General features: G+C 47.5%; 1 protein-coding gene across 12 annotated transcripts in view; it reads left to right on the top strand.

Annotated features, from left to right (window-relative positions):
- Nucleotides 1-15,107, top strand: part of PPARGC1B (PPARG coactivator 1 beta) — a 147,311-nt gene that overhangs the window by 75,890 nt on the left and 56,314 nt on the right. For 11 of the 12 annotated variants that reach the window (XR_010121854.1, XR_010121855.1, XR_010121856.1 and 8 more), the window contains exon 2: nt 13,362-13,535. Coding sequence is in view for 8 of the 12 variants with exons in the window: in XM_063643207.1 (XP_063499277.1) it covers nt 13,362-13,535 (174 nt within the window). In the remaining 4 variants the exon portion in view is untranslated. Of the gene's footprint in view, nt 1-3,118; nt 3,239-13,361; nt 13,536-15,107 lie in introns of those variants that run through there. The other variant, XM_063643211.1, reaches the window with a different exon arrangement.

Here is a 15,107-nt window from a genome sequence, read left to right as displayed (position 1 = left end):
TTTACCATTTATAAATGTACAAAACAGTGGCATTCAGTCCACTCACCACGCCATAAAACTATCAGCAGTCCAGCACTTTTCTGTCCTCCCAAAGTCAGGTACTTTGTCATCCTCCTGACACAGGAGGATGGCTGGCATGTCCCTAGGCACATCCGAATTTTGAGGAAATCCCACACAACATGGCAAGGAAAGGAAGCACCTGCCAGCTCATGAGCAGGGTGTCAGTGGTCGCCCCTTCAGCTGTGTGACATGAGCTCGCAGTCACCCTTTGCTTTCCTTCCGACTCAGGACCCGGGTCAGAATTCCAGCGAGTGGACTGCCAGAGGACATCCTGATTGCAGGAAGAACCAGGAATCTGCTCCAGTCTCTTTCTTTTCTTAAGCAAAATCGACGCATTTCACGAACTTCACTCCTTTCATTAGAAATAGGGCTCGTGTTTTGTAACTCACCTCAAAGCTGAATGCCACCCCCCATCCTGGCAGGCCATTCACCGTCTTTGAGAAGAATTTAGTAACAGTTCCTGGAGAGTTTCTTATAAGCATTTTACAGTTTTCCTAAATACCTCATGAGGGCTGGAACAATTCCACAGCAACTAGGAGGTTATGGGCCCCATTGCAGAGATGTTGAAACTGAGGCCCCACTAAATGCTGTAACCTGAGACACAGTCCCACTTTAGTTACCTGCACGAACAGTAACTTTCTGCATCTAATCCCGCCCAGGTGAGGGCTAAGGTAAGGCAAAGGAGGCACTTGGCTCTGGCACAAAATTTAAGGAGATGCTAAAAAACTCAGTCATCAAGATCAATCCTATTTATATCAGTGTTTAAAAAATAATTGATGTAAATATCCATGCTGAACAAAATATCCAATTTTAAAACAAAGACAGAAACAGTGATGGGGCCATGCGTAGCCCTACAGGAACCCGAGGCAAGAGGGAAAAAATCGGCACCACTGACCTCACCTTTATTTAGAATTTTGGTATTTTGTTAATCTTGGGTGGATATTTTGCATTAATTTTAAAATTGCATTAAAATATGATCTACCTTGATGACTGAGTATTTTGATGTCTAAGACACCCTAATTCCAGCCCTGGCTCCACCTCCTAATTTCTGTGAACTGCTGGAAGAGCTGACCTCTGCCTTCAGGTCCCCAGGCCCTGGGGTCCTCGGTTGCCAGGCCTTTCACTCCTGAGAGTCAAGAGAGCAGCTGAGGATGGCATTTGATCCCCGCAGTCTATTTTTGTGCCTGCCCTTCAGCAACTGATAAAATGTTGCTCTCAGTAGAGCTGATGTGTTGAAATGGTGAGTGTTGATGTCAGGTGGTTTGTGTGATCATGTATCTTCATTCTTGACCTCATAGAGGGGCCTGGAACCAGGAAGGAAACAGAACTCTCAGCGGTTTTGCCCCCACAGACTTTGACAAAACCTGAAATTGTTATCTGGTGACTGAGGCTGCCAGGAAGCTTGGTCTGTCTCGGGGCTGTGTGGAAAAAATGTACATGTTGCGCTCCTTGTTTTTGTACACGGCCCTATTCCCTTTACAAGACACTCATTTTGTTTCTTGAACACATGTTTATTGAGCACCTACTATGTGCCAGGCATTATGCTGGGCATTTGGGATACAGTGGGCAGCAAGACAGACCCAGACACAGCCCCTGCTCACATGGAGCTGCCAGTTGTGGGAGGCAGCAGTAAACAAGTAGATAAATTAGTAATGGGGGTAGTTCTGGAGATGGATGGTGGTGATGGCTGCATAGCAATGTGGGTGTACTTAATGCCACTGAACTGCACACTTTAAAATGGGCCAGGTATGGCAGCTCATGCCTATAATCCTAGCAATTTGGGAGACCAAGGCAGGAGGACTGCTTGAGCCCAGGAGTTTGAGACCAGCCTGGACAACATAGAAAGACCCCCATCTCTACGATAGATAGATAGATAGATAGATAGATAGATAGATAGATAGATAGATAGATAGATCGATCCATCTCTACAATAGATAGATAGATAGATAGATAGATAGATAGATAGATAGATAGATCCATCTCTACCACAGACAGATAGATAGATAGATAGATAGATAGATAGATAGATAGATAGATAGATCCATCTCTACCACAGACAGACAGACAGATAGATAGATAGATAGATAGATAGACAGACAGACAGACAGACAGACAGACAGGCAGGCAGATAAGCAAGCAAGCAAGCAAGCTGGGAGTGGTGGTGTGCACCTGTAGTCCTAGCTACTAAGGAGGCTGAGGCAGGAGGATTGCTTGAGCCCGGGAAGTCAAGGCTGCAATCAGCCATGATCATGTTACTGCACTCCAGCTCCGGCGACAGAGTGAGATCCTTTCTAAAAAAAAAAAAAAAAGTTAAACGAATCAGTTTCATGTTATTTATATTTTACCACAATTTAAAAACATACTGATAAAAGGGGCCAGGGGATAGCAGAGAATGGTAAGTACTAATCGAGGGAATTCCAGCAGGGTGCTGGATAGGCCAGAGACGGGATGGCCATTTGGGGTGCAGTGGTCAGGGAGGCCCATCTCAGGAGGGTCGTTCAACCTGGCATGAGGTTAGAAAGAAGGAAGCCGCTATGGGAGATGAAGGAGAGAGAAGGCGTTCCAGGCTGAGGAAGGCTCCAGCACAGAGGCCCCGGGGTGGACACTCAAGCCGCACAGCTGTTCCAGGAGGGAGGCTGGTCTCGAGAGATGCGGAGAGGGCAAGCAACTCCCTGTAACTAGCAAGTTATGAGCCAGGGCCAGCCCTGCCTCAACAAAGCCTAACAACATGTACCTGTACATCATTTTACAGTTTAGCAAGTGCTTTCCTGCCACTCTCCTTTGAATTCAAGAGGCCCTTGAGTTCAAGTGCATAAAATTGACTGTGAGTGCAGGCAGACACAATGCGTATATTACCCTGCCCTAAAATACCTTACGCAGAATATACTTCAACCTTATTGTTTACAAACAAAATGAAACACTGCCTTCCTGGGCCTGGGGCAGGCTTGTACCTGCTGATAGGCCACCCTCCTGACAGGTGCCAGGATCCATGCTGCCGAAGGTGGGGTGGGGGGCCTAGCTGACCTCGGTGCTGGAGGAGGGGAGTCTGGGCTCTGCACAGCCACCTGCCAGGCCATCCAGGAGCTGCCTCACCCCAGGTCATCTCACCCCGACACAGCAACCAGAGACTTTGCAGATCTTCAGTGGATAAGGGGCTGCTTGCAGGCAATAGGAATGGGTAAGGAGATGACTGTAAGATAACACCTACCCAGGAGACTGCCTGTTCTCTCTTTCCCTTATCATTTAAAGAGAGATGGATCTAATGTAGAACTTCTGGTGGATGGGCCACAGATGTTGAGGAAGTGGCTTGTCATTCTGGAAACTGGTCTGGACAGGTCACATGGGAGATCCCGGTTTGTGTTCTGGCCCTGTGAGAAGCTGGCTGTGTGGATCTTGGGTGACTCCCTTTTCCCTCTTTCTCAGCCTCAATGTCTTCATTTGCAAATTGAGAGATTCATTCACAAAAAGTGTTACTCCAGACCCTTCCAGTGCACAAAACCTTGGTTCTGTGTTACGGTAGTCCATCATAAGACTTTATTTCCTGTGTCATGAGGGCCAGAGCCTGTGTGCAGTAGTCACCTTCTTATCTAATAAGAGTGGGAACTACAGCTGGGAGGTGCAGGGAGGCTGCAGAGGGGAATTCCTAGGAAAGAGTCATATAAAGCGCAAAACTGTGAAACACATGCCTACACTGTCTTTTAGCGAAGCCATATGACATGTACATTCATTTTTGCCAGTCTTTTGCTATAGGACTGTGGCGCCAGCATTGAAACTCTAAGTCATCTTCCCTGCATAGTCCACACCCACAGTGCCAGGGTTCCAGGTTCCAGTTTCAGGATGCATTCAGCTGGATCAAGAACTTTGACTTGTCAAGCAATCTGAGTGCTGAATCTTTCTTGATTCTTGCAAATTTCTCCTAATCTTTTACCATGATCTCATTCACATGAAACTTGATGGCAATGTTGTTTGTTTGCTTTTTAGCAACTCAACTTTATTGAATCCTTCCACAGCCTTCAACTTAGTTTTCATTGAAATCTTGTCTTTTGTACTCATATTTTCTGTTTATGGACCAGTTAGTGAAATTTTGTAATTACACTATCGAGTGGGTTTGGGAAGAAACAACTGAATCTTAGTAAATAAACAACTAAGTTGGTGGGAGCAGACCAGCTGAGGCTCTCGGGCACTTTAGGCATTAGTAAAGGGTGTTATTACAGGAGAGGGTGGGGAGTGTTGGTTAACCTGGTTGGTTGGTCGAGTAGAGGCTGGTTAGGAAAGCCCCTGTTATACCAAAGGCCTGAGATGGCCTGGATGGGATTAGCTTTGGCTGCAGGTAGCAGAAAACTCCCTCCAAATGATAAGAAGTTTGATGAGCTCTGAGTTGAGTCCTCTCTCAGATCCTGAGATAGGTGTCCCAGGGCAGTGTCAGGGATCCCAACTTTCTCCATCCTGTTGCCCTGCCTACCAGGCAGAGCTGCCTTGGTTCCTGGAAACTGGGCTTCTTACTGGTTGGCTGGGTCTGGCCCAGCCTTGGAGCTCAGTTCTGAGCACTGGACCCCATTTTCTTCTCTGGACTGGAAGATCCACTCTTGCCAGACCTGGTGACCTCCTGTCGGGTCACCTTACGCCAAGCCCTGACCAGGCACCTACTTAGCTAAGGCTTGGAGCCCGGCTGTAAAGGGCTGAGAATCACCGAGGTTGAGCTCTGCAAGCCTGAACCCGGATGCTTCCGCACAGAAAGGGCCTTGGATGCCGGGTTGAGATATTTTGCCTTAAATGTTTTGGTGGGAGGCCCTTCCAATGGTCTGGTTTATCTCTGAGTTTAAGATGTTCTGTTCTTCTAGGCTGGGCTCAGAGCCCCTCTCTTCTGTGCACTTATTTTGTCTGGAGTTTAACTTTGTGTTTGTGGCTTTGAGTCTGATTTCAGATGATGCTGTAGGTATTTCTGTGGGGACTAAGATAAACCACTCTCCCCACTGTTCTCCTGGAAGCTTCTTTAGCTGATTTGTATTAATTTGGAAGACATGGAAAGATTGGGTTTTTTTCATAATGTAAGAGAGATGAATAAGTTATCACTTTTTCATTGATGGGTGGTAGAAACTCCAACTGGCATGTAATCTAGAGAGGGAACGTATTCACTCCCGTAACTGGAGCACAGGGAATGCCTGGCTTCAGGCACAGCTGAATCCAAGTACTTTAGTTGTTTTATTGGGAATCTATCTCTGTCTGTTTTCTTGGATCTGCCCTCACTGCTCTGGCTTCTTTCTCAGGCAGGCCCTTTGCAGGTAGTGTCAAAGAGAGCTGCCAGCCTATTCAGAACAGAATCCAGCCAGCGCAGCCCCCTTGTCCAAATGCTCCTGCAGTTTCCTGGTATTTGCTCTGACCCACCCAATCCAACCAGTTGTTGTGGCCATAGGATACTTTAATTGGCCCAGATGTGCTTCCCTGGATTGCTTGGGGGTAAGGGAAGGTCAGCTTCCCAGAGAAAACTCAGTGGGCTTCCACCCATTGGGAAGGGAATGGGTAAGAGGCAGGCCAAATAACAGAGGTGAGAGAAGGAACAAAACATTTATAAAGTAAAATGGCTACATGGGACTTCACAGGTATTTCCCACACTTCCTTCCTAGAAGGTAAGTAGAGGCACAGGGTCATAATGTAGAGTAGGCCCCTTCTAATCAATTAGTAACAGCTGCTGAGGCTCTGTGTTGAGAAGGCTTGGGGCTCAGTAGGATGTCGGGCTGGGATCAGTTAGTGGTATCGCCATGGAAAGAGGGAACAGTGAGCCCAGTGCTGTGCGCTTGCCACCCTAGCAGATCTCATTGCAGGTCTGCATTCCTGACAGCAGTTTAAGAAGAATAACTTGCCTCAGATCATCAAATACAACTTCTTGTCAGTGAAGGAGGCACCAAGCTGGCAGTCGGGCAGGACTTAGCGTATCCAAGATAGCAGTCACAGGAGGTCAGTGCAGCCGGGTAGAGCCCAGACTCCCCACCATCCCAGGCTGACCTGAAGAGAGCCAGCATGGTCTGGCTGGCAGGGCAAGATCATTCCCCCAACAGAAACCACAAGCCATGATGACACTGGGATTAGGTGGCTGGTCAAAGTTTACAGAAAAGAATTGGGTGAGCTGGCAGGTTTAGAACTGAGGATATGGGTCAGGGGATGAGTTCACGAAGCATTGACCCTCCTAGAGCCACAGTGTTCCCATCAGTCAAATGGGAATGCTGACCACTGGCCATCCGCTGCATCTTGGGAAGGTACTGATGAGAGCACAGCTGTGAATGTCACTTGGGAACTAGAAAGTGCCATATCTGTGTCTCAGTCTGTTTCTGCTTCTGTAACAACATACCATAAACTGGGTGGCTTATACACAACAGAACTTTATTTCTCACAGTTCTGGAGGCTGGGAAGCCCAAGATCAAGGCGCCGGCAGATTTTGCATCTGGTGAGGACGCATTTCCTGGTTCGTAGATTGCAGCTTCTTGTATTCTCACAGGGTGGGAGGGGCAACCGAGCTTACTTGGGTCTGTTTTATAAGGGTACGCATTCCATTCATGACCTCATTACCTCCCAGAGGCCTCGCCTCCTCATGGCCTCACCATGGGGGTAAGGATTTCAACATAAATTTGCAGGATCACAAACATTCAGACCGTAGTAATCTGTGACCACCAGTCATAGGTGTCTGATCCATGCCATGTTCCCAACCTGTGGTACTTTATCTTTGTAAGAACCCTGGGAGGCAGGATTGTTTTTATTATCCCCATTTTGTCAATAGAAACCTAGGTGGCAAGAAACAATGTCCTCATCTGAAAGGATCAGTGTTAACCGCAAAGGCAGGGCCCTTTTGCCCCCCTTGTCTAGGCTTCCTTCCATTTCAAGACCGTCCTTTCTGCACTTTTCTCCCCTCTGGAAAGTCATTCACACACATACATTCCTTTATTTGTTCATTAAATGCTGAATTCTGCCTGTTTCCCCAAAGCCTATGTGGATCTCAGAAATTTGATAAGTACAGAATTATATCAAATGCTTGAGCGGGACTGTCCAGAGGGCCTATCTGGTTTTATGTTCTCTTTTCCAGAGGGGGCAGTGAGGACCAGAGGGGGGAGGTGACCCAATGAAGGATGCATAGTGAGTACTGACAGACCCAGAACCCAAGCTGTCACTGCAGCCACCCCTCCGCCCCACCTCCTCGAGCTTCCTTCCACTCAGTAGTTCTGAGAATCTGCTCTGGACCAGGCACTAAGCTAGGTGATTTGCTGATTATAGCCAGGAAGGTAGAGCCACCAATTTTTCCTGAAGATTCATTCTTTCTTAAGCAGGGAATCAATTTCCAGCAAGATCACAAGCTTCCAATGAAGCCACTTATGTGAGTCTGGAGGAAACCCCATTAATCCACGGCCAGGGTCATTTATCTCCCTGGCTTGGGGCAGCCACAGTCCTTTCAGATGAGTGATGTGGTGTTGCTGGAGAAGGGGGGCCCACGGCAGAGGGTGAGCAGGCACGTTGAGGGGCCAGAGAGGCCGCACACACGAGCCTGCTGTTCAGTGTGTTTGGTCCCAGGTCTGTCCTTGCTCAGCTGCAAACTTGCCGTATGACTTGGGCCATTCCCAACCCTTGCCTGAAACTCCATTTCCCCACCTGCAGATGGGAATGAATGGTCTTGAATGTTCCTTCTCACTTTCAGAAGCAGGATGATGGATGAGGGTCCTGGCTTCATAGGGAGGGAAGAGACTTGGGTTTGAATCCCAGCTTCACCCTTTTGGGACCCTGGGTGTTATGGGTTGAATTGTATCCTCTCAAAAAAGATGTGCTGAAGCCCTAAACCCCCAATGCCTCAGAATGTGACCTCCTTGGAGCTAGGGTCTTCACAGAGATAATCAAGTTAAAATGAGGTCATTAGGGTGGGCCCTCATCCAGTGTGGCTAGTGTCCTTATCAAAAGGGGGAACTGGGGCACAGAGACAGACACGCATAGAGGGAAGAAAACATGAAAAAACAAGGAGAAAATGGTCAGCTACAAGCCAAGGAGAAAGGCCTGGAACAGACTCTCAGAAGGAACCATTCCTGCAGACACCCTAATCTCAGACTTCTGTTGTTTAAGCTGCCACCCGGTTGTGGTCTTTTGTTATGGAAGCCCTAGCAACCTACTTTATTTATTTACTTACTTACTTACAATTTATTTATTTATTTGAGACTGAGTCTTGCTCTGTTGCCCAGGCTGGAGTGCAGTGGCATGATCTCTGCTCACTGCAATCTTTGCCATCCATGCCTCAGCCTCCTGAGTAGCTGGGATTACAGGCACCCGCTGCCACACCTAGCTAATTTTTGTATTTTTAGTAGAAATGCAGTTTTACCATGTTGGCCAGGCTGGTCTCAAACTCCTGACTTCAAGTGATCTGCCCGCCTCGGCCTCCCAAAGTGCTGGGATTACAGGCGTGAGCCACCACATCTGCCCCTAGCAACCTAATTTAAATGACTTGCTGACATGGGGACGGTAGCACCCACCCTGCTAGGTTGATTTAAGACTGATGAGAGCATGTATAGAAGGCACTTAGCATGGGCCTTGGCATCTAGTAAGGGCTCCATAATAGCAGTGGCTGTTAGTTTGTGCTTCGACCTCCCAGCTCCACTGGCAGGGCCTGTGGAAAGCTCCCGGGACAGGACAAGAAGGCCTTAATTCAGACCTTTCAAAAAGAACTGGGCCACTTGAAGCACTCCTTCAGAAGCCTCTCTAAATATGGAGATGGCCAGAGAAATCACTATTAATGTGGTGCTTAATGGTTTTTAGCTAGAGAGTGGTCTTAGCCTAATTGACAAGGCCGCGAAGCTGAGGTTTCTTTGTTTTTATGTGCTGGGTACACTTTAAGTATGTTGAGCTGCTATGGGCAATCAATAAGTGCAGTCATCACAGCCATTTTATGGACATTTTATAAAGGAGGTGGTATGGTTTTGAGGGAAGGACACTCACTGGATGACCCCAAACAAATCCATTATCCTTTTTGGGTCTCAGTTTCCATTTTTGCAAAGTGAAGGAGATAGACCAGCTAGGTCGGGAGTTCTTAAGCTAGTTCTATGAAGTTCTAAAAGTTAAGTGTACATTTTGTGTGCATACCTGCATCTTGTGGGGAAAAATGTCCATAGCTTTTGTCTGGTTTTCGAAGGGACCTCTGCCTCCCAGATTGTTCACCATGACTTACCTGGACAACTCTTAGAGCTGCGGGTTCCTGGCTAGTCTGGGATTCTGGGACTCTGGTTCTAAAGCTGTTTCTAAGAAGCAAGCCCTACAAAGGTGGCTGCTCTGAGTTACTGGAGAGAGGGAGATCTGGAACATAGAGCTCGCCCGAGACCTTATTGCTGGGGGCTTTGCTGGCCTCGGAGGCCCCAGCTGCCTAGCAACCCGTGTCTCTGCTTTTGGCCCTCCCTTCTGTCCCACAGTCCCTAGATGGTGTCTGAGAGGTACCTCCCCAACCCACCACCTGTCCCCTCCTGGATGGCTACAACAGCTGTTACACCATCTCCCTGCTTCTATGCCGGTCCTACCCCCATCACACTTGGGGTAAAACCCAAATCCTTTCCAATCCCTTCCTGATCCAGCCTCCACCAGCCCTTCTAGTGTCATCTTTTCCCATTTCCTCCATCCCCCACCCCGGTCACCAAGCTGCAGCCTCACTGACCTCAACGCCTTGTGCCTTGGGCTGGGTCCCCACGGGGGTCTTTGCCTCTGATGGTCCCTCTGCCTGCAATGCTCTTCCCACCTCTTCCACTACCTGGCTGCTGCTTCAAGAAGTTTTTCCTGACTTTCCATCTGATTTAGATTCTGGGCTGGGCACAGTGGCTGACACCTGTAATCCCAGCACTTTGTGGGGCTGAGGCGGGATGAGACAAGCCTGGGCAACATAGAGAGACCCCTATCTGTACAAAAAATTTAAAAAGAAAAATTAGCCAGGTGTGGTGGTGCACACCTGTAGTCTCAGCTACTTAGGAGGCTGAGGTTGAAGGATTGCTTGAACTTAAGAGGTTGAGTCTACAGTGAGTCGTGATCAAGCCATGTTGTATTGTAGCTTGGGCAACAGAGCAGGAGCCTGTCTCTAAACATAAAGAAGGTAAAAAGATAGATTTTGCTTCCTGTTATCTTCCATCAGTGCACCTTGTTTGTTTCTCCTTCATAGCACTCACTCAGTCTAGAATGAAATATTTACATGTTTTCTTCCCTCACTGAGATGTCAACTCACGGAGGAAGGAGCTGAGTCTTATATAACACAGTGCCTGGCTCATAGTAGCACTGAGCATGCCCACTAGAATGGTTAAAATAAAGTGACTGACAATACCAAGTGTTGGAGAGGGTGCAGAAGAATTGAACTCATACGGCTGATGGGAGTGTACAAAGTGAGTGTTCTCTCATTGTGGAAAACAGTTTTCTGTTTTATAAACTTACACACACACTTGCCATATGGCCCAACCGTTTCACTCCTAGGTATTTACCCAAGAGAAGTAAAGACATATGTCCAAACAAGACTTGTATGCAAGTATTGCAGACTTACTAGAAATGGCTCAAAACAGGAAACAAACCAATTATCCATGTAGAACAGGACCACGGCTGCATCCCCACAGTCTGCTTGGGCACGAAGGAGAAAGAAGCTCCCAAGAGGCAGCCGAGAGAATCCACCTGAGTTCCCGCAGCAGGGGCAGCCACTGAGTGCTGGTGATTTGTAGTTGGGGGGCATGACAGTTGGGCTTGTGGGGAGAGGGGTACCCAGAGATTGAAGAAGCACCTGTGTCCCTCTCATCTTCAGATTCCCAATCAGGTTCAGAAGTGTTCTGCTCTTCTCTGGAGAGTCACGATTTAGAATCACATGTTTTGTTTGTGTGATTATTTGTTTAATGTCATCCTTCCCCACCCACCATCACAGTGCCTGCCTCAGAGTGAGTGGGCCCTCAATAATGAGGATTGTGGAATACATGTGGATTGGAGAAAGAATGGGCAGGTGGTGGGCAGGGTGGTAGGGCCATGCTCCCAGAGACAGCCTTGCTGGGCTCCTTGCTGCCTTCTTGAGGGCAGGGGACCGGCCGCTTGAGAGGACCTGGGCCTGTTGCCGCTTGTGTAGGCAGGATTCTTACAAAACGCCAATTAAGACATTTGACCCAAATTTGGATAAAAGCCTTTTTCCTGTGTCAAGTTGAGCTAATAATATACATTTATTCATAATTTATGAGGCCTAGTAAGTGGGAACAATTAAGGAAAAGGTCTGGGGAAAACCTGTTTCTCTTAAGTGTCACATATGCCTCTTTTTGTTCTCTGAGACAGTTCCCGCTCCTCTCTGCCTACCATGAAATACCATTGTTTTATCATTATTATTATCATTATTTGTTATATTACTCTTAGCTGACATTTATTGAGCAGTTACTAGGCCAGGCTATAACGACATTGCCTCTTTTAAACTTTTTTTTTTTTTTTTGAGACAGAGTCTCGCTCTGTCACCCAGGCTGGAGTGCAGTGGCGCAATCTCGGCTCACTGCAAGCTCCGCCTCCCGGGTTCACGCCATTCTCCTGCCTCAGCCTCTCCGAGTAGCTGGGACTACAGGCGCCCGCCACCACGCCCGGCTAATTTTTTTGTATTTTTAATAGAGACGGGGTTTCACCGTGGTCTCGATCTCCTGAGCTCGTGATCCGCCCAACTCGGCCTCCCAAAGTGCTGGGATTACAAGCGTGAGCCACTGCGCCCGGCCTAATCTTAACATATAAGGCAGATATTGTTGTTGTCCACGTTTTACAGATGAAGGGACTTGCCCAAAGTCCACAGCTGGTGAATGGGGATCTCAACTCACTTCTGCCAGGCTCCAGGGCCAACAGAACATCACCAGGCCATTCTGTTTCTGTGTCAGCCCCCCAACTCAGGCTACTTCTGAATCTGTAGGGCAATTCTTCTATTGGTAACCATTAAACTTGGGAGACCAAGGTGAGAAATTGATTGCCTTCTGATTCAGTAGCTCTGGGATTAGGCCTGAGAATTTATATTATTTCAAACATACCAGGTTTCCAGGTGATTCTGGTGCTGCCCATCTGGGACTACACTTTGAGAACCACTGATTCAGGCAATGCTGTTATCAGAGTCACCTGTGGCTCCCTTCTCCCCCACTCACTGGTGTTAGGTGGGTTTATGACTGTCTAGATCTTTTCCTGTGTGTTTGCATACATGCTATCCTACATAGAGAAATATACAGCTTGATTTTTACTTTCTTTACACATGTGGGGTTATATTTTACATGCTGATATTCTACAACTTTGTTTTTTATTTAATGTGTCTTGGAGAACACACAGATCTTCCTCATTCTTTTCAACAGCACTATAGTATTTCATGATATGGGTGTTTTTTTGTTTTGTTTTGTTTTTTTGTTTGTTTGATTTTCATTTTTTTGAGACAGTTTCCATCTGTCACCCAGGCTGGAGTGCAGTGGCGCGATCTCAGCTCACTGCAATGTCTGCCTTCCGGGCTCAAGCAATTCTCATGCCTCAGTCCCCCAAGTTACTGGATTACAGGCATGCGCCACCACCCCTGGCTAATTTGTATATTTTTAGTAAAGACGGGGTTTCGCCATGTTGGCCAGGCTGGTCTTGAACCGCTGGCCTCGAATGATCCGCCCACCTCGGCCTCTCAAAGTGTTGGGATTACAGGCGTGAGCCACCATGCCCAGACCGTGATACGGGTGTTTATGGCTTTATTTACATATTGTCTACTGATTGGTGTTCCATCATATATCATATATGTAATTTTATGTTCATCATATATCATATATGTAATTTTAGACCTTACATATATTCCTGTAAAATTCCTGGGAACATGAATGGGTGTTTCTCCAGAACCTAGTAGTCACACAATACTGTCAGTCATTATTATTGCTGTTTTTTGTTTCATTATTAATATAGAGGCATCGTTAGCTTCAAGAAGTCCACTTATAAGTGGGGACATATATGTAAAGGATTAGCTCCTCTATTTACAGTCTCTAATAAAGTTTTCAACAAGACAGTTCTGGTAACAGGAGGACAGAGATGTATGTGGGCAGGGCCTTGAGGGATATGTAGGAGTGCAGAGGGGAGAGCAGCAGGGGGTTTTGTACTGCTGGGGCCTAGCTTAGCTACCAGAAGATTCAACCAAGGGGGTGGAGCTGATCTTTCCATTTCTTGGTCATTTGGCAAAATCGGGCCTTGGCCACGTGTCCAGATTGAATGCATCATTATTGAGAGGGCCCCTGCTTGGTCTAGCCAGCCTCAGCTCTGATCCACCTCTTTCTTTCCTGTCTCCTCAGGGTGGAGGGTCCGGGGAGGAGCAACTCTATGCTGACTTTCCAGAACTCGACCTCTCCCAGCTGGATGCCAGCGACTTCGACTCGGCCACCTGCTTTGGGGAGCTGCAGTGGTGCCCAGAGAACTCAGAGACTGAACCCAACCAGTACAGCCCCGATGACTCTGAGCTCTTCCAGGTATGCCCTCTCCAGTCTCCCCTTCTCCCACCCTGCCAGGCCTCTCTGTCCTCAAAATCCCGGCTCTGCCCTGCTCTGCCTTCTCCTGCACTTGCTCATACAGAGAAATCCTCTCACCCACCAAAGCTGTTGGGCCCCGGTTTCTCGTGCTGGATCGGCGCCTGAGCTGGCATAGCTCACGTGCCTCACCTGGCCCTTGCTGTTTCACCTCCGGAAAGTAAGGGTGAGATGAACTGCTCTCTAGGCCTCCCGAGCAGAACCAAGCCCCTTTGTGTGCCACAGAGGTACAAGTCCTCTGTTCCCTACATTATCTCATCCAATCCTCGTCCCCACCCTGCAAGACAGGGTCCAGTATTTTCCCATTTTACAGATAAGGAAAATGAGGCTTGGAAAAGTTAAGTCATGTGCCTAGGGCAATTAACCTAGTCAGAAGCTGAACTGGATTCAAACCCAGTCTTCTTGCCTCCAGAGCCGGGACCTTATGACCATGATGATATCATAATGAGATGACTGGCATTTATTGAGCAGCTGTTCTGTGGGAGGGCTGTCCCTGTTTGTGTATATTAATTCATTTAAATTTCTTAACAACTCTCAGTTGTAAATACAATTATCTCCCTTTTTCAGCTGGAGCCTAGAGGTTCTTTAATAAGAGGCAGTGCCAAGAACCACTATGCATGTGCCTCTCCCAGCCCTGTGTGCTCCAGAGCCCAGCCTCAGGGGCATGTAATGGCTAGCATTTCCTGTAAGAAGGCCTCTTACGGAATAATATGATGTCTGGCATTTGCTTCAGAAGAAAGCAAGCTCTGCATGGATTTGCATGTGTGGGTGGGAGTGTGCGGCCTAGAGGGTAATCGATGAAATTGGATTGGCCGTATTTAGCTGGGTGATGGACACATTCAGATTCATGATTCTTTTCTTGGAATTTTCTCCCTCATAAAGATTGGGGACAGAAGCCATAGCTCCCTGTGCCTATCTGGCAATATAATAATAACAACAACAACAACAATAACATCGCATGTGCTGAACACCAAGGTGTTGTGCCGCAAGCGTCCTGTCCAGGCGTCCTCCTGATGGATTTTGTCATCCTTCTAGAAACATTTACTGAGCCCCCTATGTGTCAGGCACTGTGTTCATCCGAGGACTTTACAGTCTGTAAACATGTGAACAAACAGCAGTCACTTGTGATAAGGGCAGAAAGGAAATAGAGAAGGGACTGTGGACTGAGTGGTCGGGAAAGGCCTCTCTGAAGAAGAGAAGCTATCAGTTGTGTACTCCTAATAATCGGTTTTACAGACAAGGAAAGGAAAGCTCAGAAAGGTTGAGTAACTCGCCCAAGGTCAAACAGCTAGTAAGGATCCAGGCAGAGACTGTAATCTAGGAACCCACAGCCCTCACTGCTACACTGAACCCCTTTGCCAACCCTGTGAGGAATTACCAGAACCAAACTGTAGTTCTAGCTCCAACCGGAGACCTCCATTTTCTTGCTTGACCAATGGGGACAATTCCTTTGCTATATTGCACCTTTCCTCTTAGGGGGCCAACTCCAGAAAATGCTTTTAGGTTGCAGAGAAC

Source organism: Symphalangus syndactylus, chromosome 7 (assembly GCF_028878055.3).
Source record: "Symphalangus syndactylus isolate Jambi chromosome 7, NHGRI_mSymSyn1-v2.1_pri, whole genome shotgun sequence".
Taxonomy (NCBI): domain Eukaryota; kingdom Metazoa; phylum Chordata; class Mammalia; order Primates; family Hylobatidae; genus Symphalangus; species Symphalangus syndactylus.
The sequence above is the reverse complement of the archived record's forward strand: the minus strand, read 5'-3'. Positions and strand labels throughout refer to the sequence as shown.